This window comes from Hyperolius riggenbachi, chromosome 2 (genome assembly GCF_040937935.1).
Source record: "Hyperolius riggenbachi isolate aHypRig1 chromosome 2, aHypRig1.pri, whole genome shotgun sequence".
Lineage (NCBI taxonomy): Eukaryota > Metazoa > Chordata > Amphibia > Anura > Hyperoliidae > Hyperolius > Hyperolius riggenbachi.
Genome location: NC_090647.1, coordinates 160,297,209 through 160,323,360, shown reverse-complemented (window position 1 = coordinate 160,323,360; position 26,152 = coordinate 160,297,209). Strand labels below are relative to the sequence as shown.

Sequence of the window (26,152 nt, the reverse complement as noted above, 5' to 3'; positions counted from 1 at the left end):
TTGAGGTAGGCCAAACTTTCTCAGCTGCCGTAGATGGTACATCCTCTGTTGCGCTTTCTTGACAATAGTGGCCGTATTGTTATCCCATTTTAGGTTGTATGAGATCGTGGACCCAAGAAACTTGAATGACTCTACCTGGGTTATGGTGGATCCATTTATGGTTAAGGGGAGGTGCTGGGGGGGAGATCTCCTAAAGACTATTATCATCTCCATGGTTTTGAGAGTATTTAGTTCCAAGTTGTTGCTGCTGCACCAGGAGGCAAGCTGTCCCACCACATGCCTGTATGCAGACTCATCCCCGTTTTGTATGAGACCAACTACTGTTGTGTCATCTGCAAACTTCAGAACCTTAACAGATGGATCTGTGGAGATGCAGTCATTGGTGTACAGTGAGTAGAGCAGTGGGGAAACACAGCCCTGGGGTGCACCAGTACTGACGGTCAGAGAGCTTGATGTGTGTTTACCAAGTCTAACATGCTGTCTCCTATCGGTTAGGGAATTGGTTATCCATTTGCAGAAGGATTCAGGTATGTGTAGCTGGGAGAGCTTGCTGTGTAGCAGAGATGGCATTATGGTATTAAATGCAGAGCTGTAATCTATAAATAAAATCCTGGTGTAGGTTCCTGGGGTGTCTAGATGCTGTAGTACATAATGCATACACATGTTCACGGCATCGTCTGCGGATCTATTAGGCCTGTAGGAAAATTGCAGAGAGTCCAGCGGGGGATCTGTGATAGATTTCAGATAAGCCATTAACAGTTTTTCGAATGCTTTCATGACCAATGATGTCAGGGCAACAGGCCTGTAATCATTTAAACATGTAGATTTTGAATTTTTTGTGATTGGTACAATGGTTGAGCTTTTAAAACAGGCCGGAACAATTGAGAGTTCGAGAGATGCTTTGAATATGTCTGTGAATACGCCATATCAGAGTAGCATAGCAAGCGCTACGAACTTATGCCTGCTAATTGGCAATGGCACTCGTCCTGCCCTGAGCCCCTGCAGGTTCGTAGCGCTCGCTATGCTACTCTGATAAGGCACGTTAACTTTGATAACGTGTGATAACTTTTGATAACGTGTGATAACTTTGATAAGGTGTGATATTTGTCTTATCACGGTTTAGTGAATCAAGCCCCTAGTGTGTGCAGCCGCCCTTATGTGCTGTTGAGAGATCTGGAGTGATAGATTGTCTCGGTCCAGTGCATTGTTCCTGTCCTTACCTCTCCTACTGAATACCTCCCAACCTTTTGAGTTGAGAAAGAGGGACACTTAAGCCACGCCCCTGCCACACCCCTGATCACACACCGATCACACATACCATAAAGATTTCATTAAAAAACTATGTTGTTTTATAATTCAAACCACACTGGTCCTTTCTATTTTGGTTCATTTTCCTTCATATTAACATTTTAAAATTAGTAATATATCAATTTAAAGGCAGGGCCGGTTCAAGTAACAATTGGGCCCTAGGGCAAAATTAGCCTGGGGGCCCCCAACAGACACCCCCCCCTCCCCGACCAAAAAGCGTCATTAGAGGCCCTTTGTTGCAGCTAAATTTCCCTCCTGGGCCCCTGAAATGGCTGCTGACCCTCCCCCAATCACCTCCCAACTTAACAGACTCTGCAGAGTCCCTGGGGAGCAACAGTTAAGGTGGGGGAGGGACAACTTGGGGGCCCCTACAGGCTCTGGGGCCCTGGGGCAATTGCCCATTTTTTCCTATGGTAGCTCCGGCCCTGTTTAAAGGATGGGAATAAAGTTTAGAGTCACTCAAACACATTTGTTAGTAGAGAAATATATATCCATTTACAAAGAAAGAGGGACAAATGAGGAGGAAAGAGGGACAGTGGGACAGGGCTCCCAAAGAGGGACTGTCCCTCCAAAAGAGGGACAGTTGGGAGCTATGCTACTGGAAGCTGCTCTGCCATACACCACAATGTCGGCCCTCCTCCCCCTCCATAGCAACAGAACTTGTTGTGAGCATGTACCTATGCAACCTCACTCATAACTAGATATCAAGGAAAAAAGCAAAAATTATGAAATGGCCCTGATGCCATAAAAAAGGAAATATATTTTTAATTTTGTTGTTGTAACCTTTTTCTGATATTCTGGAGAAGCAAAGTGAATATGTATCTGTTTATAGCACCAGAGCCCATAAGCCCTTATTAAATTCACTTTTTCTCCTATGTTTTCTCCTTGGTTATATTTTCATACCTTGTCAATAGAATTCCCTTTAAGCCATCAGCAAGCAAAACAATATTAAAAATAATTGTGATGGTATTTTTTCACCTACTTTTTGGTACTTTTTCAAGGGCTGAAAAGTAATTTTATAAACAGAAGATGTAAAATTATCTTCTAGGAGGAAACTTAGGAGAAAACATGAATTGAATAAGGGCCCTGTCTTTGTTATCCCAAGCAGTGCAGCAGTCTGTAAGTTGTGATTTACCTGCAGGTCTGTGTGTTTTACATCAAACATATTTTATAAACATGCCCCATTACAGTTGGTTACTGGAAGCAACCTAGATATTGCTTTGTGATGGTATTCAAAGCCTACATCTTGGTAAGCAAGAAACACATGTATTTGCCTTGATGTGTCTGCAGTCCATTGGACTGCATTTTAGTTGTTAGCCAGATACCTGTGTTGATAATTGATCTGGTCACATGATCTCAGTTCCCCTGTACTTAAAGAGAATCTGTTCTGTCCGATTTGTACTATAAAAAACATACCAATCCAGTCACCGTGATCTCCTTGATCCCTCTTTGCCATTTCCGACGCTCCCCGCCGTGATCCTGGCTTTTAATTGCCAGTTTGAGGCAGTGCAAACAAAAAACATGGCCGCTAATCGGGAAGAGATGTTTGTGTATATATATCATCTTGCAGTATACTACAAGTTTTTATTACATAGTGAATTATCTGCACTCCAGTCAGGGATTCTTACAGTTTTTCAGCATGGGCAGCTCCCTTCCCACTCAGACAAGCTGAAATTGAGAGCAGAGACGCTGTCTGTGACTAATAAACAAAGCACACACACAGAGCCTGGAGGGGTCGTGCAGGGGGTGTGCATAACTTCTCCCTATCACAGCAGAGGCAGTACATTCCTCTCTGGGTCAACAAAGCTTGACAAAGAAAAGAAGATTAGATATATTACAGAGACAGTGCAACTAGAAAAGGCTGCAGTAATCCAGAGCACATTAGAACAGGTATAGGAACTTATAAGATTGTAGAAATAAGGCTGAACATTTTGTTACAGAGTCTCTTTAAAAGTTGAACTTGAGGCATCCCACTGCAAATGGCCCCAAGAGTTGCTATACTCATATATTAAAGTCCAAATATGACTATTTAATAAGTGAATCAGCACTTCCTATCCCGCTGATTAGCAAGTATTGCATTAAGAGGGGTGTCAGTGGAAACTGCTGTTCATTTTCAGGCTCATTACACGAAGAGATTGTTTTGACCACCTTTTCCAGAGGTTTACTGATGCCCACTAAGATTAGTCATGCTGGTAAACCACACCCTTTCTCTACTGTTATGTACTTCTGTAGGTGCTGGCAGCTCACTCCCACTCATACTTCCATTTCCTTCACCACAGATGACCACATGCTGACCAGCAGACAGGTCTAAAAGGCTGTCTAAAATGATTGAGGACAATTGTTCTACTGACCATTACTGCAGGTGTGTATGGGCCTTAACTTTCTCACTGCTGGATAACAAACTTCAACAAAGATATTTTTTCTGTTGTCCGTTGTGCTCCTCCAAAAAAAGTTACTGCACATCTGCTACCATGTCCGTGTGCCTCCTTAGTGGATACATCCGAGGAAAAAAAAAATGAGATCTACTTACCTGGGGCTTCATCCAGCCCCTTGCAGCTGATCTGTCCCTCGCCCCAGCTCCAGTGTCCCAGGGTCCCCTCCTTTGCAGATGCCAACCTTGGCATCTTCTGCGCTTGCTCGCAGTCGCGCTCCTGCGGACGGGAGTATTCCGTGCAGGTGCAGTAGACTAATTTTTTTTTTTATCCTTCAGACATATCCTTTAAGCATGCTTCCACAGTCAGGAGTGGTCTGCAGTCTCCCAGACGCAGGAGTGCAATCAAAGAGTCACGTGGATGGGACCACACAATATCCAGTGACTGGTCCAGTCAGTCAGGCAGCTTGTGGAGGAGCACAACCAAGAGGCCCGGGAGGAAACCAAGGGATCTGTAAGACTATGAAGGGCTGGAAGAAGCCTGAGGCAAGTAAAACTTCTTTACTCATTTAAGGCCCTATTTACACTTAGAGCTGGTCCACACTAGGTCCGGAAACGTATCCGTGGCTGCGTTTTTCAAACCTGATGAAAAACGGAGTCCCGGATACTAATGTTCAAAATAGCAGCCAGCCTCACCCAAGTAAAAAATGGATCCGTCTGCGTTTGCGGGGATCCGTTTTCAAAACCTGAACGGAAGGTCCGGATCTGCTGCATTTTCACGCAACGGATCAGGACCACGGATACACGCAGGGGTAGTGAAAGCAATGAGAAAACGCATCTCCAGCTCCACAGGCAAAAAACGGATGTTAAAACGGATAGCCTGAGCTTTATGATTGGCCCAAAAAAATCCTCCCACTCCTTCCTAATGATGGAGACGTTTTCTTTAAGGGAAAAACCTGAACGGAAACTGATGCAAAACTGATGCACTTTCATCAGTTTGCAGTACGGTGGGTACTTCCCCTGATCCGGACTGCAGTGTCCGTCCTGCAACTGGGTCTAGTGTGGACCCACTCTTAATGCATGGCATGAGTTGCGTTAAGTTGCGCCGCATCCCATTTTGGCAAATGGGATGCAATGCGATGCAACTCAACACAACTCGAAACAACGCATTACGTGTAAATAGGGCCTTTAGGTGAATTCTTGTTTTTAATACTTTTTTTGTATGCTAGAGGATAATATGGGATTTTATTTATAAGTTGTGAAAACATCTCATTAAAAAAAACACAGAAAAGTTTATTCAATTATGGCCACAGAGACAAATTTGTTATCAGACAAAAAGAATTAAAACATATAACAGCCAATAAATGACCTGGCATCAGTTCAGCTCCATAGCGATAACACGACATGAGAATTGACATTTTACACCCAAACATTTCACATAAGTGATGCTAATTTCCAACTCTTGGAAGGTAATCAATCCTTTGCACATTCAGCACCGTCTAGTCTATGTTGTACAATCAACAATTTACGTTAACCTGACAGGTCTCATAGTTACTTGCTAATTTGACTGGAAAATGGAAACAGGGAAAAGGATAGGAGGAGTGAGGTACATTGTAGAAGGAAGGAGGGTCCACTCATACATGCATCACTCCAGACCTGCATCGCCTCAATATTCCCAGCCCTAAATTACATTATGATATTTTGTCAGTTTTCCAGACATTTTAGAAATAATTATAAAAAAAAGGAAGTAAAATCTAATAGGTCCACACAAAAATCTACCAAAATATATACTCCCAAGTACTAAGAAATGAAAAAAACAAAATAAAAACATAATAAAACAATAATGAACCGAAATATAAAACTAGAAAACAACTGACTAGGTACAAGTTAGTTAGATACTATAGCAGAGAAAAAACAACAGAACTGCAATTCTGCCCTGTGTAACTTTCCTGTAAAAACACAAATATGCCATTTTCTGTCTACATACTAAACTCAAATTGCTTCCTTTTCCAAATTCTTCTTGACTTGAATTCCACAAGCACTAAGCCCACAAACAGAAAAATAATGACCTTGCATTATCTTAGATAGCTGCATAGAGATGGCTCAAACCTCCGATTTTGAGTTCACGAACCTCAAACGAGAACTTCCGCAAAAGTTTGAGTTTGCGTGAACTGGACGAACCGCAATAGACTTCAAAGGGCAGGTGAACTTGAAAAACTACACTGGCCACAAAAGTGATGGAAAAGATGTTTCAAGAGGTCTAACACCTGGAGGGGGGTATGGCGGAGTGGAATACATGCCAAAAGTGCCAGGGAAAATTACGGATTTGACGTACAGCAGGGTTATAATCCCTAAAGGGCAGAAATCACATTGCATTCCTAAATTGGAGGCATAAAGTGCTTGAAAACATCTTGCGTGTATAGACATGGATCAGCAGGTAGTGTAAATAGTGTACTGCTTCACACTGACAGACCAAACTCACTGTGTAACGCACGGCAAACAGCTGTTTGCGTAGTGATGGCCGTGCTGGACTGGTGCGCACGATGGCGAGAGTGCAGGCGATGGCGATTTTCAAGCCCATATGGTCGGCCTGATGTAGATCAATGACAGAACAACAGTGACTGTTCAGCTGATCAAATTTGGTCTGTCCACAATGAAGCAAAGAGAGGGTCAAAGTTTAACCCAATGATGTGGTATAGGGGGGCGGGTAGAACGCTCTATATGTTCGCGGTTCGACGTGAACCCCTGTTGTTCGCGCGAACAAGTTCGGGCCATCTCCATAGCTGGATGGTTATTGTTTGGTTGCTGGAGCTGCTTCTGGGTGCTCATACAGGGCACTGTCACCCAGCCTCTGTGACGCCGGGCGACGCCCAGTCGTCCGAGGATTCGCGGCCGATTGTCCGATCGCAACCGTGATCGGAAAACTGACATTCTTTATTTTTAAAATAGAAGTTTTTCCTTCCTGCCTTCCCCCCCCTTTTGCCATGAGGGCTGAATGGGCCTGCGTTAGCATATGGCTAAAGCAACCTGGTTTAGCAAGAAATCCTGTTAAGGCTCCCGGAAAAGCTCTGGTGACACTAATGTGCTAATTGGGCAGAGCTGAAATACCAACAGAGTCTATTCAACAGGGGAAGCTAGCACAGCATGAGGTCTATTGACACCTACATTCCTCCCAGTCTTGACGGCACCGACTAAACTGAGTATGGAATGCATGGTGTTGATAACTTTGTCACATTTTGCAAATACCATCCATGGGAGGAATATGAAAATTACATAATTTTGTTTCCCTAATTCTGTAGAATATGGTGATACTAGACATAGCCAGGTAACCCGAGCAGGGGCTGAGATATGAATAATGGGGTCCCCGTGCGCCCCAAATATTGCAAGTTTGATGTCCTATGAACGTGTATTCTCAGCCCAATCTGAATATGAAATCGGTTTGCATGTGCGACAAAACCCCGGCGGGGTATGAAATTGGACATATTTTGTGGATGGCTGGAAGTTCCTCCCCTGAGAACTCACTGCCTGACACGCCCCTGGGCTGAGCTTGAGACTCCGCCCAGAAATGTCAGTGCTCAAAACTGATTGCATGAGGACCCCCAGCCAATTCCCCCACTTTCCATCATACCGAAAAGACTGCCACTGCTTGGGGAAATAGCAGTGGCCATCTTGCAGGCGGAGCAACGGCCATGTGGTTCGGCCATATTGCGAACTAACTGCAACAAAGGAACTTTGTCTTTTCCCGAACGGACTTTCCACAGAATCATAAGTATTCGTTCTTTTTATCCCTTTTTCTTTTATGTACTGTGTTATCACTGTCTCTCATCGTTTAATTGTTCACGATTGTCTGTATATATTAATTATTTATATTGTAACAAATAAAGGCTTTTTAAAAGGTCTTTACCTCTCAGTAAAACCTTCTATTCAGTATACACAGACGAGACCTAAACTTCCGAAGGGACGCTACTGTTTTGATAGATAGATAGGAATTGCACAGTTTTAACCGGTTGTTTGTTTCACAGGTCTATAGCCAGTTAGCAGTTTTCTCTGGGCTGATAGAAAACAGAGATGGTGGCAAATCTACCCCTGGGTTGGAGTAAAAGTGTATTTTCGTAACCTCACAGGCTCTCTACTGCGTCGTGACGCTCAAACTCCGCCAATTCTACGCAGATTGCGTCCATAGCTCTCAATCTGTGTGCTAGAATCGGATCGGACGGTTTTGCGTGTTCACGGCCAGTGGGGCTCTTGTGACAGTGGTGGCAGCGGTGGGATAGCCAGAATCTGCGGACGCTGGAGGTGTCCACTGTGGAGGACACCGGCTCATCTAACGCAAGTCGAGGGGAACCAGAGACTGAAGATCCTGTGCGTACCGAGGTTGAGCAACCCGCGGGCAATGCGGCAACAGATACGCAGGAGGCTGTCAGTGTGATCCCCGACCCCAGAACCCCTGAAAGTACTCGCCTGGAACCGGCCAGTACTGGACTGTCCAGTTATGTTGATCCAGTAATGCAGCAGGCATTGCAAAAGCTGATGGAAACTGATGTGGACAAGTACCTGCAGTACATGGCGGAGCAAAAGCGAGAGGAACGCCAATCTGCAGAGGCGCGGGAGAGACGACAGCATGAGCTGAACATGGCGAAAGTGCAGCAAGCCAGCCGGAGTTCAACGCCCAGCCTCCCTGCTGAAGGGACTGCCGCTCCAGTAAGTGCAAAATTTAAATTTGCTATTATCGAAAAAGACACTGACATTGACTTGTTTTTGAGGTCTTTCGAAAAGGCCTGCTGTCAGTATCGTCTGTCCCAAGACCAGTGGGCCAGACATCTGACACCCTTGCTGCGCTACAAAGCGCTTGATGCTTTCTCAGAGCTGCCTGTGGAAAAGGACAATGATTATACCGCTATAAAGGAGGCTATAATCACTAAGTACCAGCTGACGCCAGAAGCCTACCGGAAAAGGTTCAGGTCCTGGCAGAAAAAATCTACTGATTCTTATCAAGATGTGGTCAGCAGTCTGCTCACCACACTCCGCCAGTGGACGCTAGGCCTCACTAAAGGGTCTTACGGTGTCCTGGAGGACTTAATCGTCCTGGAGCAGTTTCTGAACATTTGCCCGGCTGATGTACGCCAGTTTGTGCTGGAGCGCCGACCGGCGTCAGCGACGGTCGCTGCAGACCTCGCTGAGACCTTTGCAACGACCAGGGTGCCGGAGACCCGCAGGACTGCCCCATCTAGCTGGAGAGGAGGTCAGTCCCACAATTTTGCAGACTCTCCTACCTCTGTGAGCCGTGCGCCCCAGAGGCCCTCCAGCGCAGCTGCTGCGTCCAGGCCTGCAGTAACAGAGGGCATCACCTGTCACTTTTGCCGCAAGCCCGGACACATGAAGTTTAACTGCCCGGAGCGGAGGCAGACAGCGCCAGCTCCTGCACCACCTACACCTCGCCCACGGCAACTGCCGCCAGCTAGCGCACCCCAGCCGGGAGCACCCAACAACGTCATGTTCGCAGGTGGGAGAGGGATCCACTCCGCTACGAGCAACCACCAGCTGGTTACAGTGAACGACCAGCTTGTTACCGGTTTCCGCGACACTGGAGCGGATGTCACCCTGGTGCGTGCGCACCTGGTCCCGACGGAAAATATCCTCCCTGACAAATACCTTACCCTCACTGGAGTGGGGGGCACTCTTTCTCGCATTCCCCAGGCTCGGGTGTCCATCGATTGGGGGGTGGGGGTTCAAGAGAAGGTTGTTGGGGTCCTGGACCAACTGCCGGTCCCAGTTTTGTTGGGGACCGACCTGGGCAAGCTTGTGTCCTATTATGAACCTGCCCCAAGCCCCTCAGACTGCCAGGAGGGAGACGGACTCTCCGCCCACACTAAGGTACTTTGCACCAAGGGGCAAGAACAGGGGGGAGGTGGGTTGAATGTGCCCAGTCCAGGGGTACCGAGTCCAATAGTACCTGTGTCACAGGTACCTGTGTTTGATATACCGATTGTTTGTGATGAAAATGTTGTTGTACCTGTCACTGTAATTCATGCATGCAGCCAGGATGTGAGTAATGCCAGTATGTGCCAGTCTGAAGGTGTACCTGTACTGGCAGTAACACGCAGCCGCGCTGCTCAGAACCTGGGCTCAGAGCAGGTGGAAGAGGTTCCGGCCTCCTCCCCCTCCTCTGACCACAGGGATGGTAGCCTTCAGCCACTAACTGCATATGCCACGGGCCAGCTGGCTGAGAGCGAGAGTGCTGCATTTGTGCAAGCACTCCAGACTGACCCTAGCCTCGAGGCACTCAGAAGGCAGGCTTCGGAGCCCCTCACGAATGAAGATACCTTCAAGGTATATTGGGAAGGTGGTAAGCTGTACAGCGAGCCTGTACAGCCCACCGAAGGTGAAACAAGTGTGGGTACCAAGTTGCTTGTGGTACCCAGTGCCTTCCGGGGGCATGTGCTGAAGTCCGCACATGACATTCCCCTGGCAGGGCACTTGGGAATCCACAAGACACTTGACCGTATCCAGGGTCATTTCTACTGGCCCAGGATGCGGATCGATGTGACCAACTATTGCCGCTCATGTACTGTTTGCCAAAAGGTAAAACGGGCTGGGAACCCCCGCAAGGCTCCCTTGTGTCCACTGCCAATCATAGGTGAGCCCTTTCACAGAGTGGCAGTCGACATAATTGGACCATTGCCCACTCCCAGCAGCAGTGGCAAAAGGTACATCCTGACGGTGGTGGATTACGCCACCCGCTATCCTGAGGCCATGGCGCTTTCCTCCCTGAGGGCGGACAAGGTAGCAGACGCGCTACTTAACATTTTCTCCCGAGTCGGGTTCCCTGCGGAGATGCTCTCCGATCAGGGATCCCAGTTTATGTCCGAACTCATGGAGGCCCTGTGCAAAAAGATACACATGACGCACATTGTCTCCAGTCCCTACCACCCGCAGACCAATGGACTGTGTGAACGGTTCAACGGGACGCTGAAGCAAATGCTGACCACGTTTGTTGAGTCGCAAGGTGGGGACTGGGAACGATACCTGCCTCATCTGTTGTTTGCGTACAGGGAGGTGCCGCAGGAGTCAACCGGGTTTTCCCCGTTTGAACTCCTGTATGGGAGGAATGTCCGAGGACCCTTACAATTGATGCGGGAGACATGGGAGGGCAAGGGCGACCCCACTGATGTCTCCGTGGTCGATTACGTCCTCAAGTTCAGGGACAAAATGGAGTCCCTGTCCGCAGTAGTGACCAACAACCTGGCCCAGGCTCAGGCCAAACAAAAAGCATGGTACGACCGCACTGCTGGAGAGCGGTCATTTGATGTGGGTGACAAGGTATATGCCCTTCTTCCCGTGAGGCAGAACAAGCTGCAAGCAGCCTGGGAGGGGCCTTTTACTGTAGTGCAGCGGTTAAACCCTCTGACGTATCTAGTGAACATGGGGGGCAGGAAGCAGAAGAGCTTTCATGTAAACATGCTGAAGGCCCACCATGACAGGACCCAGTATGCGCTGCCAGTGTGCAGCCGGTTAGAGCAGGGAGAGGCAGACCCCCTGTTAGACCTGCTGGCTGACGTACGAGATGTGGACGGCGACCTAAACGTCAATCCACAGCTCGCCTCAGCCCAGCAAGAGCAGTTACAGAAGGTGCTGGGCCAGTACCAGCACACCTTCTCCGGTATCCCGGGGCGGACCAGTATGGCGGTGCATGGGGTAGATACAGGTACCCATCCCCCCATCAGGCAATCCGCTTACCGTGTCTCTCCCGAGGTACAGGCGGACATGCAGAAGGAGGTGAGGGAGATGCTGGAGTTAGGGGTGGTTCAAAAGTCCAGTAGTGCCTGGGCAGCCCCTGTTGTCCTGGTCCCCAAGAAGGACCAGACAACTCGGTTCTGCGTAGACTACAGGAAACTGAACGCCATCACCACTACAGACGCCTACCCCATGCCTCGCATTGATGAGCTGCTAGATACACTGGCATCAGCCAGGTACCTATCAATCATGGATCTGAGCCGGGGGTATTGGCAGATACCACTTGCACCTGACGCGAGGCAAAAGTCGGCCTTCATCACCCCTTTCGGCCTCTTCGAGTTCACGATGATGCCCTTTGGGATGAAGAACGCCCCCGCCACGTTTCAGCGGGCCGTGAACGACCTGCTAGAGGGAATGCAAGGGTTCGCTGTAGCGTATCTGGATGACATTGCGGTGTTCAGCCCCACCTGGGAAGAACACCTCAAACACCTGTCCCAGGTACTAGAGAGGCTGGCCATGGCCAATCTGACGGTTAAACCGAGTAAGTGTCAGATTGGCATGACCGAGGTGCAGTACTTAGGTCACCGGGTGGGGGGTAACACCCTGAAACCTGACACGGGAAAGGTGGACGCCATCTTGGCATGGCCTCGACCTATCACGAAAAAGCAGGTCCAGGCGTTCCTGGGGACCGCCGGCTACTATAGGAAATTTGTTCCCGCCTATAGTACACTGGCGAAGCCCCTGACCGATGCCACTAGCAAGAAGCACCCCAAGGTTGTTAGCTGGACCCCCGCTTGCGAGAATGCCTTCCAGGCCTTGAAGCAGGCCCTCGCAAGCGCCCCTGTGCTTCAGGCCCCAGACTTCAGTCGTCGGTTTGTGGTGCAAACCGATGCCTCTGACTACGGTCTCGGCGCAGTCCTCAGCCAGGTGGATGGAAAGGGGGATGAACACCCTATCCTCTACCTGAGCCGGAAGCTCCTGCCCCGAGAGGTAGCCTACTCCACAACTGAAAAGGAGTGCCTGGCGATCGTGTGGGCCCTACAGAAACTGCAGTCGTATCTGTACGGCCGCTCCTTCACGATCGTCACTGATCACAATCCCCTGAGTTGGCTAAACCGTACTGCTGGAACCAACGGCAAGCTCCTACGGTGGAGCCTGTCATTGCAGCAGTACGACTTTACGATCCAACACAAAGCAGGCAGCCGACACCAAAACGCTGATGGGCTGTCGCGGTGTCAGGGGGAACCCGACCCAACAGCGCCAATAGCTGCTACGGAAGGCGTCCTGTTGACACCTCCCTGAGCAGAGCTCGGGAAGGGGGAGGTGTGACGCCGGGCGACGCCCAGTCGTCCGAGGATTCGCGGCCGATTGTCCGATCGCAACCGTGATCGGAAAACTGACATTCTTTATTTTTAAAATAGAAGTTTTTCCTTCCTGCCTTCCCCCCCCTTTTGCCATGAGGGCTGAATGGGCCTGCGTTAGCATATGGCTAAAGCAACCTGGTTTAGCAAGAAATCCTGTTAAGGCTCCCGGAAAAGCTCTGGTGACACTAATGTGCTAATTGGGCAGAGCTGAAATACCAATAGAGTCTATTCAACAGGGGAAGCTAGCACAGCATGAGGTCTATTGACACCTACATTCCTCCCAGTCTTGACGGCACCGACTAAACTGAGTATGGAATGCATGGTGTTGATAACTTTGTCACATTTTGCAAATACCATCCATGGGAGGAATATGAAAATTACATAATTTTGTTTCCCTAATTCTGTAGAATATGGTGATACTAGACATAGCCAGGTAACCCGAGCAGGGGCTGAGATATGAATAATGGGGTCCCCGTGCGCCCCAAATATTGCAAGTTTGATGTCCTATGAACGTGTATTCTCAGCCCAATCTGAATATGAAATCGGTTTGCATGTGCGACAAAACCCCGGCGGGGTATGAAATTGGACATATTTTGTGGATGGCTGGAAGTTCCTCCCCTGAGAACTCACTGCCTGACACGCCCCTGGGCTGAGCTTGAGACTCCGCCCAGAAATGTCAGTGCTCAAAACTGATTGCATGAGGACCCCCAGCCAATTCCCCCACTTTCCATCATACCGAAAAGACTGCCACTGCTTGGGGAAATAGCAGTGGCCATCTTGCAGGCGGAGCAACGGCCATGTGGTTCGGCCATATTGCGAACTAACTGCAACAAAGGAACTTTGTCTTTTCCCGAACGGACTTTCCACAGAATCATAAGTATTCGTTCTTTTTATCCCTTTTTCTTTTATGTACTGTGTTATCACTGTCTCTCATCGTTTAATTGTTCACGATTGTCTGTATATATTAATTATTTATATTGTAACAAATAAAGGCTTTTTAAAAGGTCTTTACCTCTCAGTAAAACCTTCTATTCAGTATACACAGACGAGACCTAAACTTCCGAAGGGACGCTACTGTTTTGATAGATAGATAGGAATTGCACAGTTTTAACCGGTTGTTTGTTTCACAGGTCTATAGCCAGTTAGCAGTTTTCTCTGGGCTGATAGAAAACAGAGATGGTGGCAAATCTACCCCTGGGTTGGAGTAAAAGTGTATTTTCGTAACCTCACAGGCTCCCTACTGCGTCGTGACGCTCAAACTCCGCCAATTCTACGCAGATTGCGTCCATAGCTCTCAATCTGTGTGCTAGAATCGGATCGGACGGTTTTGCGTGTTCACGGCCAGTGGGGCTCTTGTGACAGCCTCCCCCTGACTATCCCCCCCCCAACCTACGCATACTTGTTCCCCAGCAAACATACAGTGTTAAAGTGAGCATGGTGCCCATTGTTCCAATGCTGGGACCCTTTGAACATATTCAGGCCCCATCACTGCTGCCCGGGAATCTCGTCTTCCTCGTGGCTGGGCTCTGTGTACAAGTGCAACCGTACTAGACATGTTTGAGTATGGTCCACAGTAGCACAAAGCTACTTGTGCATAGCTTTTTTCTATTTGCATGAGCAGCTTTGTGCTACTGGGCATGTGCAGACAGTGCTCGGGCATGCCCTATACAGTTGCACTTGTATACAGATAGGACCACAGCCACAAGGAAGAAGAGGATCCTGGACAGCAGAGGTGGGGACTAAAAAGGTTCATGACCCACCAAGTATGGGTAGCTAGATGCCTCACCCCCTGGTATAGGTACAGCCAGGCAACTTGAATTGTTTAAAAGGAGATAGATGTGGCAGCCTCCATAATACTCTCACCTCTGGTTCCTTTTAAACGCAGCAACTCTGAGTGTATAGACATAGCTCCCAACATTCTGAGATAAGAAAGAGGGACACTTTACAACACGCCTCTGCCACACCTGTAACCATGCCCCCACCCTGACACCTCTAACCACGCCCCCACCACACCCCTAGTCACACATATCACAAAGAATTTAGAAACAAAGATGTAGTTTTATCTTTCAGATCACACTGGTCCTTTCGATCATCAGTCGTTTCCTTTCAATACAACATTTGAAAATAAATAATATATCAATTTAAAGGGTGGGAATAAAGTTTAGAGTGAAATAAACACTTTTTACATCAGTCCTGAAAGAGGGACAAATGAGGGAGAAAGAGGGACAGGGCAATTTGGTTCCCAAAGAGTTCCTCCAAAAAAGGGACTGTTGGGAGGTATAAATATAGACTAACAGACAGATACATAGCCTGATTTCTATATTTCACAACAGCTGAGGTAAGAGCAACAGCAAGCTTTCTGTTGAAACATTATCCTTTTTGTACAGAAGCCTTCTAATTAACTGTATGTAAGTCTGGCAGAACTTTACAATATACCACAGATCATGTTCTGTCAGTAATGCTACATTTGACACCAGCCCTGGGAAGATACAGAGAAGTGTCTAGAAGCACACCCTTAGTTCATTCCATGACAAAGACCTTTTCTTCTACATAGAAGCTTCCAGAGTGTCTTCCGCCTTGAGCGTGAAAAAATGAGAACATTTATAAGCTGAAACTTTATCCTACAGTCTATTTAGCAAACTTCTTAGCTTCCTCCTCTGCAAATGTAATAGACATAAACCACTGCAAAGATTCCAGGAAATGTTACATCTGACTGTTTGTCTGTGACAACCAATCAGAGAGTTCTAATCACCATTCCATGCAGTAAGAGGTGCAGTGAAGCTGGATCACCTAACAATTTTAGTAGCAAAGAAATGTATAGGTATTACAGCTGCACATTGACGTTAAGGTTCCTTTCACTATGAACATTGTGATTGGTATCACAAGCACGCTGCAATCCAATCTTTTTTTTAAAATATTTACACAGGTGCGATTAACCTGCGACCAGCACTGCATTTTGCAATGTGATTTTCTTGCCCTCCCATTGATAACCCAAATGTGGGAAAATGTTGCATGCACTACTTATGCATTTACAGTATTCCAGTATTGTGAAAAGGGCTCTGCGAAGACCATGGTAATCATGGTGCCCTTGTGATCGGTAAATCATGTCTGATCCTCAAAAAACGCACATGCAGTTGGTGTGAAAGGGACCTAAAAGATCATTGTAAAGATATTAAATTATTTGAAAATAACATATAGCAATAATTAGTTAAAGTAAAATTAAATAAGTATTTTAAACACAATACATTTGCTTTATGCCTTAAATTCATATTGAGCCCTACTTACTGTATATACTTGAATTAAGGATGACACATAAATGAGAGAGCTGCGCAAAACCTGAACTTGGACTTAAAGAGGAACTATAGTGAAAATAACATAATTAATAAAATTACTTACTTTATATACTAGCATATAAGCCTAATTTTTCATTACAAAAAAATGTGCTAAAAAGTTACCCCCTCGGCTTATATGCGGGTCAGTGGAGAAGAAAAGATGGTGGAGCATAAGGATGGTGCACTAGTGATCCTGCTCTTGCCAGCTGGCTTCTTGCTGAGTCCGTGCTCCCATCCCCTGCAACATGGTGTGTAGAATGCTCTGCTCAAGACTACCCTGGCTTGTAGAGCGGAGCATGCGTGCAACGTGTCAGCAGTGCAATGATTGGGATTCTTCCTGTAAAGCAACCCGCTGTGTCTCATATCTATGACACCATCTTGTGGCATCTGTATCCTCCCTGGGGCACATCTGGCTATGGGGAGGGGGCTGGCTTGTACTGGGGGCACATCTGGTTACTGTGGAGGGGGCCATACTGAGGAGGGAGCTTGTACGCAAGTCAATCACTTTTTCCTGGTTTCTGAGGGAAAAGTGGGTACTTTGGCCTATATGCGGGTCGGCTTATATGCAAGTATATACCATATTTTTTTTTTTACAATATTCTTTTATAGATTATTTAGTTATTGTTTGCCCATTAAAAGATCTTTCCTCTCCCTGATTTACATTCTGAAATGTATCACTGGTGGTGACATATTTAGTTCTGCCAGGTAATCTGTACGGACTACGGAATACTCATTACTGAGAGTTCTATGCACAGAGGGAGATATAACTTGTTTGGCAGTTGGAAAAAGACGTTATTTTCCACAGTTTACGAGGTTCACAGTCAGACAGGAAACTGTCAGTACCTTTGTCATGACATCATGCTGTGGGAGGAGTTTCACCCCAATATCAGGCACAAAGATCCCCTGATGATATATTTGATAAAAGGTAAACATTTCTTTGGGAAAGGGGGTATCAGCTACTGATTGGAACGAAGTTCAATCCTGGGTAAAAGTTCCTCTTTAACTAGGAAAAAAATGTTCTTGTGTAAAATGTCAACCCTCGACTTAAAATAATCCTTGAAGATTTTTTTTTTTACAAATAAATGTTATACTTACCTTGGTAGTGGGAAGCCTCTGGATAAACCAGAGGCATCCCGGGTTCTTATGTGCCACGAATCCAGCGATGGGTCAAATAGTTTTCTTCCAGCTGAGAAAACAGCCAAGGACAACCACAACCGTACTGAGCATGCATGACTGAAGACTGGAAAACCTGATGATCTTACAGGAAAAGAAAACCACAGGAGCAGCCATGAACTCCTGATAGTGTAGTAGGTAAGAGAAGAAATAAATAAAAAGATGGTACTCACAAACCTAGGTTGAGGAACGGCAACCACGGTAAAAGGCTTAGGTGGGGTCAGTCCGACCACCCTGTATCTCCCAATTGCCTGAACTAAAAGCAAGTCCCATAGGCGTTGAAACCTAAATTGGAAGGGAAGGCGGTATCCCAAAAATATAAAATATCTAAAAGCAGTTTACAATGTAAGAAAAACTCAAGAATGAAGCAACGTTGAAATAAAAATGCAGTAATTCTACCTAAAAACACCAGATAATTTGTTTCAAAGGTATGAACCCACTTCTTCATGTCAGTGAACAGTGTCTTGAGGGGAGCTGGGAAAAAAGGGCGCAGGCAGCTAGTGGACAAAAAGGGCGCCGCCATTCACTCCCATAATAAATAGCGTTTAATGGGCGCCGAGCTGGAAAAAAGGGCGCCGGAGCTAAATAAAGTTTACAAACGGCGCCCGGAGCTAAATAAAGTTTACAAACGGCGCCCGGAGCTGTTTAATGATTTATAACTGAGCTTGTGTTGATTTACGTTTATAAAATGCACCCGTGCCGAATAACGTTTATGAAAATACTAAATATATTTATCTTATTTAAATAATTTAAACATTATTTAAAGTTTTATCCCTTACTGTTTTTAAAGCATTATTAACAAAATAAAGCGATCAGTACGTAATGTAAATTGCAATATATTGTTTTATTTAAAGTTTTATCCCTTTTATCCCTTACTGTTTTTAAAACATTATTAACAAAATAAAGCGATCAGTACGTAATGTAAATTGCAATATATTTTTTTATTTAAAGTTTTATCCCTTACTGTTTTTAAAACATTATTCACAAAATAAAGCGATCAGTACGTAATGTAAATTGGAATATATTTTTTGGAGTCACAATTTGTAAAACATTATTATCCACATAATAAACATTATTATTCACAAAATAAAGCGATCAGTACGTTACGTAAATTGCAAAATATTTTTTGCATCCATAATTAGTAAAACATTATTATCCACATAATAAAGGGGGGTCTTAGGTTTAGGCACCAACAGGGGGGTCTTAGGTTTAGGCACTAACAGGGGTGTCTTAGGTTTAGGCACCAACAGGGGGGTCTTAGGTTTAGGCACCAACAGGGGGGTCTTAGGTTTAGGCACCAACAGGGGGGTCTTAGGTTTAGGCACCAACAGGGGGGTCTTAGGTTTAGGCACCAACAGGGGAGTCTTAGGTTTAGGCACCAACAGGGGGGTCTTAGGTTTAGGCACCAACAGGGGGGTCTTAGGTTTAGGCACCAACAGGGGGGTCTAGGGGTTAGGGGTAGGTACAGGGAGGGTTACTTAGGCACCAACAGGGGGGTCTTAGGTTTAGGCACCAACAGGGGGGTCTTAGGTTTAGGCACCAACAGGGGGGTCTTAGGTTTAGGCACCAACAGGGGGGTCTAGGGGTTAGGGGTAGGTACAGGGAGGGTTACTTAGGCACCAACAGGGGGGGCTTAGGTTTAGGCACCAACAGGGGGGTCTTAGGTTTAGGCACCAACAGGTCTAGGGGTTAGGGATAGGTACAGGGAGGGTTATGTGTAAGAGTAGGCTTAGGTATAGTTTTAGTAAAATTTTAGTAATAATTACTAATGTTTTACAACACTTACTACGAACGTAATTATATTTATATTATCGTTATAAAGAATATTTTCAGATTTTATTATAAGAACAAACCATAAATGAAGGTTATTCACAATAATGTACAATTATAACAATTAAACATATATTATTGTTTTTTTAATAAACGTAATTATAAGTTTAACTTTACAAATAGGGAAGATTAACGTTTTCACAATTTCCGATTTTATAAACATTATTTAATGATTTATAATTTTGTTAAACTTTATTTGTAAACGAAATATAGCACACTATTTTTATAAACCCTATTAATGATTAATTATTATTTAGAGTTTACACCCCGCGCCCTTTTTGTCCAGGCGCCCTTTTTGTACGTACGCGTCTTGAGGTCAGTTTAGCACGGCTCAGAGCACATTTTAAACTGTTTTAAGATATTTTATATTTTGGGGTTGCATCCTTCCTATCCCATGAGTATGGTACACTCCACAAATTGGGCAAGCACCATCAACCACAACACCTTGATAAGAAAAATATATAAGAGTGTGCAGAAGGGAACTAAAACAAGATCATGTAAAAATTAAGAACAGACGTTCCCTCCAAGAACCGCACCACTCCAAAAGTATTATTGCAAAATCATCTTTATTCACAAAGAAATAAAAACACTTAAAAACAAGTAACACGCATGGCCATGTTAAAGCGGAATATAACCCTGCATTTCAACTTTGCTCTAAAACATTATTTACAGTATATTATATGCAACCAGCATTTTTTTTTTTACTAGACCAGCATTGGAAGGGTTACACAGGGCTTTAAAGTTCCTGGAGATTTCTGCAGACGCATCCGAAGCTGAAATAGATACATTTTGTTTACATAAATGTATCTAAGTGTTGAATGTGACTCATCTCTCTGACTGAGAAGGAGCTTGGAGGACAGCCAAAGAGTGTGTAACATTTATCAATAGATACATATAACTAAACAGAATGTAACAATCTGAACTTAGGAAGCCGCCATAGCAGAAAAAGTAAAGGAGTAATGTGGGACATGGTTACCACCCGAAAGGCCGTCGCGATCCGCCGCTCAACGCTATGGCGGCTTCTTCTGGGCATCCGGTATTCTGCTCACTGTCTACACTATCTATGCACTATTCTGCACCTTTTTTTCATGCGATTTTGCACATGTCACTTTGCTTGCTCCTTTATGGACCTTTACACATGAATTACTTGTTTATGTTTGCCTTGTTTGCACAACATATTATATGCACTTTATTATACGGAGTACTGTATCTTGTCCAGGTTGTCCATTGTTAATGGGGCTACAGGGAATTTTCTCCATTTTTTGATTCCCTATAGCCATTTATTTCATCACTTATACAATAATTGTGAGTTTGTGGTGTTTGGAACTTAGCCATTTGGCTAAATATTTATTGTTATTTATGAGCATATTTTTGTACAAGTTCCTTAACATGGCCATCCGTGTTACTTGTTTTAAGTGTTTTTATTTCTTTTTGAATAAAGATGATTTTGCAATAATACTTTTGGAGTGGTGCGGTTCTTGGAGGGAACGTCTGTTCTTAATTTTTACATGATCCCATGGTTATGGTTCACGCATCACAGGGTGCTATGCAGAGGCTTTTCTCTACTGAGGTTAGTATCAAACTTTTGGTATTAAATACACTGCAGGATGAGGTAGCAGTGTTGGACACCAGGCATTAAGGCCTCAAGGGTGCACTTTATACTGTAAAATAGCAATCTATTTGTTTTTGTTTTTTACTATTTTATTGTTGTTCAAGGATGTGTAATTTTACACTAATTAATGTTGAGAAAGCCATAAACACCACATATTTGAAAATGTAATTCTGTGAGAGCCATACAATATTTTTCAAACTGGGACTGTTGCCATGGTGATGTGCATACAGTTGATTTGCCAGGCAGCAGAAGTGTCAGACACGTCTTCAGCTTCTCTTGGGTTTCAGCAACATCAGCAGTTTCCCGGAGAGCCAAACAGGAGAAATCCGGACTAACAGCTTGTACAATTAGCCGGCTGACTTGGGGGTTGATTCACTTTGTAGGACGAGATCTCCGCACTTTGGCCCAATAGGCTGCTTGTCAAGTGACAGGCAGCGTATTGGGCCAATCAAAGTGCAGTGATCGCGTCTTACAAAGTCACTGGACCTGACAGGGTCCAGGGAGGGCCATTTGGAGCGGCTGTTGGTTTTGGGGGGAGCGCGAGTAAGTTAGTAGTGCATGCTACAGCAGTAGCGTACCTACTTTGAAAATTTTACTTGCGCTGCCACACTAAGCTGCGCTGCTGGAGCAGTGTAGAGTAGTGAATCAACCCCTACTAATTTGTATGTGAGCCGGATGTAGCCATCAAAAGAGCAACATCTGGCTCCCGAGCCATAGGTTCCCTACCCCTGAGTTAGCACTATATAAGTGCATAATAGTATTACTTAATTTGAATATTAAACAGTATGTTGTGCAAATATTGATATAAACAAAATACCTGCTTTTTTCAGTAGAGAATATATTAGTTCTACTTGTCACCACTAATCTTTTAGATTTGTTTCAATATCTGTTTACATTAAGCAAATACATTCCGCTACATTTCTGTTTGCACTGCATGCTGCCACATTTCCCATGTGTTTCACTAGGATAAGTATATTTATAGATTACGTTTGTCGTCACTAGCGATGTAAAGACAATAAATGAGACAAAATTAGAAATAGATAATGCTATAAACCTGGAACAATCTCTCTCCTCCGGAACATCATAAAATCCTCTTTAGTGTAATTCTGTTTAAAGTGGTTGATCCTTCTTGAATCCTCTGCTCCTCTTTCATCTGTTAAACTGTCATCTCATGAAGGATTACTACAATGAGATTCAACAAGTAGACAGCAGTGTAAATTACCATGCAAATGTAGATTAACGGTTAATTTTAGACAAACATCCTGGCGTGTTCAAAGAGTGATAACACTGCTGTATCTTGGTTCATGAAAGTGGGCTTGAACTCAGAACTTCCTCTCTGCTCTAAAATATAAGAGACAGCAGAAATTAACTTTTAAGGAAAACATTTCTTTGTTACAGCTGATACACATCCTACAATAAATCTGCAGTGTTTCTACTCCTTGCTTTCATGGAAGCAAACATAGGGTTAACGTCCTGTGTTTACAAACTAGCAGCTCTGCCAAGGCAGCCAGCTGACACAATTGAGAGGTCAAATTACAGCTGTGATTAGTCACAGACACAGATGAGGGGGAATTAGACAGGCTAAACTATCTAAATGCATACAGGGTGCATTTCTTTATGGTTTCATTCTGTCCTGTGCAAGAACTCAGGTGCAGTTGAACAGGGAACCTACTACAATATCACAAAAATTGCCAAAGAAAGAATACTGACAAAACACAGGTAAAGGATGACTTTGAGATTGTTGCAGTAGAATGCTGTGCACACTGCAGACAGACAGTCCTTGTGCCCAACTTCAGCTAAGCCATGTTTGTACTAGAAGTTGATGCACTAACATGTTCTCTGGAGTAGGGGATGAGCGAAATCGTTGCTGGCAGTTTCGCAATATTTTTGTCAAACTTTTGATCGCTCTGCAAATCTATTTTACAAAACTGGCACATATGCAATGAAACAAAAAAAAGTAAATAGAACGAAAATGATCATAACTCAAAGTGAAATGATCAATAAATCACGTCTTTTGATTGGTATTAGAGGCTTAAAGGGAACCTAAAGTGATGAAACTCACTTCAGATTAGATAATTACCTAAGTAGAGGGAAGGATGTGGATATCATAGAGTCTTTCCAAACTTTGGTCTGACCTGTAGTTCCTGTGCCATCTCCATTAAAGTTATTTAACCTGCACTCCTCACGCAGCCTTTATTAGTATTTTTTTCCATGCGGCCGCGGGAGGGTTTTTTTTACGCCCAATTTTTTTTATCATGTAGCTAGTCTGTCGCTAGCTACATGATTCCCCCCTCCCTGCTCCCTCCCTCCCACCCTTCCGATCGCCATGGCAACGAACGGAGTGACGTCATCGACGTCACAGGGAGTCCCGATCCACCCCACAGCGCAGCCTGGCGGTTATTGGCCAGGCTGCGCAAGGGGTCTGCGGGGGGGGGGCCTCTTCCGCGGCGGGTAGCGCCGGATCGGCGGTGAGCGGTGGCGATTGAAACAAACACGCAGCTAGCAAAGTGCTAGCTGCATGTTTGAAAAAAAAATTGTGCAAATCGGCCCACTAGGGCCGTAGCTGTGCACAGCGGCGTTACTGGACGAGCTCAGCTCGTCCAGAACACTAAGGAGGTTAATCACTCTTACTGTAAAGAACCCTTTCCTAAATAAATGGCTAAAATGTTTTTCCTCCATGCGCAGATCATGTCCTCTAGTCCTTTGAGAAGGCCTAGGGACAAAAATCTCATCCGCCAAGCTTTTATATTGCCCTCTGATGTATTTATACATGTTAATTAAATACCCTCTAAGGCGTCTTTTCTCTAGACTAAATAAACCCAGTTTATCTAAACTTTCTTGGTAAGTGAGACCTTCCGTCCCACGTATCAATTTTGTAGCTCGTCTCTGCACCTGCTCGAAAACTGCAATATCTTTCCTGTAATGTGGTGCCCAGAACTGAATTCCATATTCCAGATTTGGCCTTACTAGAGAGTTAAACAGGGCAATATTATGCTAGCATCTCGAGTTTTTATTTCCCTTTTAATGCATCCCAAAATTGTATTAGCTTTAGCTGCAGCGGCTTGGCATTGAATACGATTAATATTTTAATACTTTTTTACTAAATGATACAGATGGGTTGCATGTGATTTCAAAATGAGTGTCTCCCAGTAACATGCATGTTATAACACACGGTACCTCATCACCATTCATTTGTAATAAGGGCATTACGTGTGTGTTGTCTGGTAGTGCACAGCTCAAATTATTATAATGGAACCTAATGCACTGCTGAGGCAATGCACAGTTGTGAATGCACTCATTGTAGGATCATTGCAGCACATTCCTGTGCAATTATGACTTACATTATAGCAAACCACAATGTGCATAATGTGAACAAATGGTCAGTGTTTAGATACAGGCACTGTTTAGGCACAGGTGAGGATTGCCTGATGCCAGATATGTGTGGTTGCCGGTTGCTTGAGCAACCGACCGCAAATAGCAGAAACATAACCGCCTTCTCCCATATAGCAGAAACCTCATACCGATTGTACAGGTGGCGTCTCTACACTTCCTGTAGCTCCCAGCTGCTTTCTGGCATCCTCTGTGTACGAGTCCGGCATGTCATGTGACCATGCTGCGGCCTGTCCTTGGATGCAGGGAAGCCACTGGAAGCTGTGGAAGTCTAGAATATGGCACCCAGAGGATCAGTAAGCTGCTTCTACTGCGCTCAAGACAGGTTCCCATGAGGATTTTTGGAGACCCAGATTTTTTCAGATCCCCTTTTTCATACCTCCATTTTACATCACCCCCAATACATCCTTGTTCATACGAACTGATAAGTAAGGTTGAGATAGAAGAGCCCTTCTACTTTTGAATGTGTATGAATGAATGGGCTTGAATGACCTGGGGTTTTTTTTTTACAGTGTTGTTTGATCATTTTATTGATTTTCTATTTTGTGGATTTTAATATAAGGAAACAGAGAATAAAGAGGAATTAAGCCACATATCTGAAGCGCGTGTTAGAATCAATATATTACTTTGACCAAACACTGTGAGGGTGCTAGGGATCCCTCAACTAACAACGCAGCTCACTTAGAAATTAAAAAACTCCAGCGCTGGGTAGCATATATATATATTGCGCTCAAAACTCTGCAAATGGCAAAAGTACTGTTCTCGTTGTCCACCTTAGGTATGCCGATTAGTTGAGACTTCCGGTTCCCTGAGTTCCAGATTAACGGGGTTTTTGAGGTATTTAGCTATAAGAACAAATTAACTTTGTAAATGACCCAGTGTCAAACCTGACTTGGTACTCACTAAGGATAAGGTTACTACGCAACCAGGCAAACTGGAACACTATAGGGGTAGGGTGATCACTAGACAACCAGGGAGAACCAAAAAGGGTGGAGGGGGAAGAGACTAAGGGCCATAGCATAGGAACAAAATTGTCACTATAAGAGAGCACAACATAGGGGACCGTATAGTGCATGCTTCAGTAATACTTCATTTGTTATTATAACCAATGCTGGTGCTGGAAAATAGACATAATAACCCAACGCAGATAATCCAAACTTGTATGCAAATGAATGCAAATGGTCTGTGCCTTGGAAATGGGCTAGCCAAATGCACTTACTTTCAGCATGGTAAAGAACAGCGAGTACATGTTGTCACCAAATTGCACTGGCGGGGAAACACTAGTGGCTTTGTAGTGGTGTTCTCTCCAGCAACCAATAATTTCAATAGAAGAGAGGCAGGACATCAATCCACCAATTCAGTACTTTATTAACTAGTGTCATCACAAGCATCCATACAAACAAGGGTAACAGACTCTGGCCTGACAGCTGTTTCACAGTCCTTACCGCTGCTCCTGAGGCCACAGTTACTATTGATGCCCTGCCTTTCCTCTATTGGTGCCCTGCCTTTTCTCTATTGATGCCCTGCCTTTCCTCTATTGGTGCCCTGCCTTTCCTCTATTGATGCCCTGCCTTTCCTCTATTGGTGCCCTGCCTTTCCTCTATTGGTGCCCTGCTTTTCCCCCGGTGCCCTGCTTTTCCCCCGGGGGCCAGTGCCCTGCCTTTCCTCTATTGGTGCCCTGCTTTTCCCCCGGTGCCCTGCCTTTCCTCTATTGGTGCTCTGCCTTTCCTCTATTGGTGCCCTGCTTTTCCCCCGGTGCCCTGTCTTTCCTCTATTGGTGCCCTGCCTTTCCTCTATTGGTGCTCTGCCTTTCCTCTATTGGTGCCCTGCTTTTCCCCCGGTGCCCTGTCTTTCCTCTATTGGTGCTCTGCCTTTCCTCTATTGGTGCCCTGCTTTTCCCCCGGTGCCCTGTCTTTCCTCTATTGGTGCCCTGCCTTTCCTTTATTGTTGCCCTGCCTTTCCCCTGGTGCCCTGCCTTTCCTCTATTGTTGCCCTGCCTTTCTCTATTGTTGCCCTGCCTGTCCTCTGTTGGTGCCCT

At 45.1% G+C, this 26,152-nt stretch overlaps 1 protein-coding gene and 1 long non-coding RNA gene across 8 annotated transcripts in view; one reads left to right on the top strand and one right to left on the bottom strand.

Moving 5' to 3' along the window:
- SERP2 (stress associated endoplasmic reticulum protein family member 2) overlaps positions 1–26,152 on the top strand; it is a 106,110-nt gene that overhangs the window by 27,194 nt on the left and 52,764 nt on the right. For 2 of the 4 annotated variants that reach the window (XM_068265226.1, XM_068265224.1), the window contains exon 2: positions 4,019–4,225. The exons of the other annotated variants lie outside the window; for them this stretch is intronic. In XM_068265226.1, the coding sequence (XP_068121327.1) occupies positions 4,019–4,225 (207 nt within the window). The remainder of the gene's footprint in view (positions 1–4,018; positions 4,226–26,152) is intronic. 4 annotated transcript variants of the gene reach the window in all.
- Positions 1–26,152, bottom strand: part of LOC137544147 (uncharacterized) — a 219,926-nt gene that overhangs the window by 175,183 nt on the left and 18,591 nt on the right. For all 4 annotated transcript variants that reach the window (XR_011025735.1, XR_011025733.1, XR_011025734.1 and 1 more), the window contains exon 2: positions 21,779–21,906. This is a non-coding gene — a long non-coding RNA (uncharacterized lncRNA). The remainder of the gene's footprint in view (positions 1–21,778; positions 21,907–26,152) is intronic.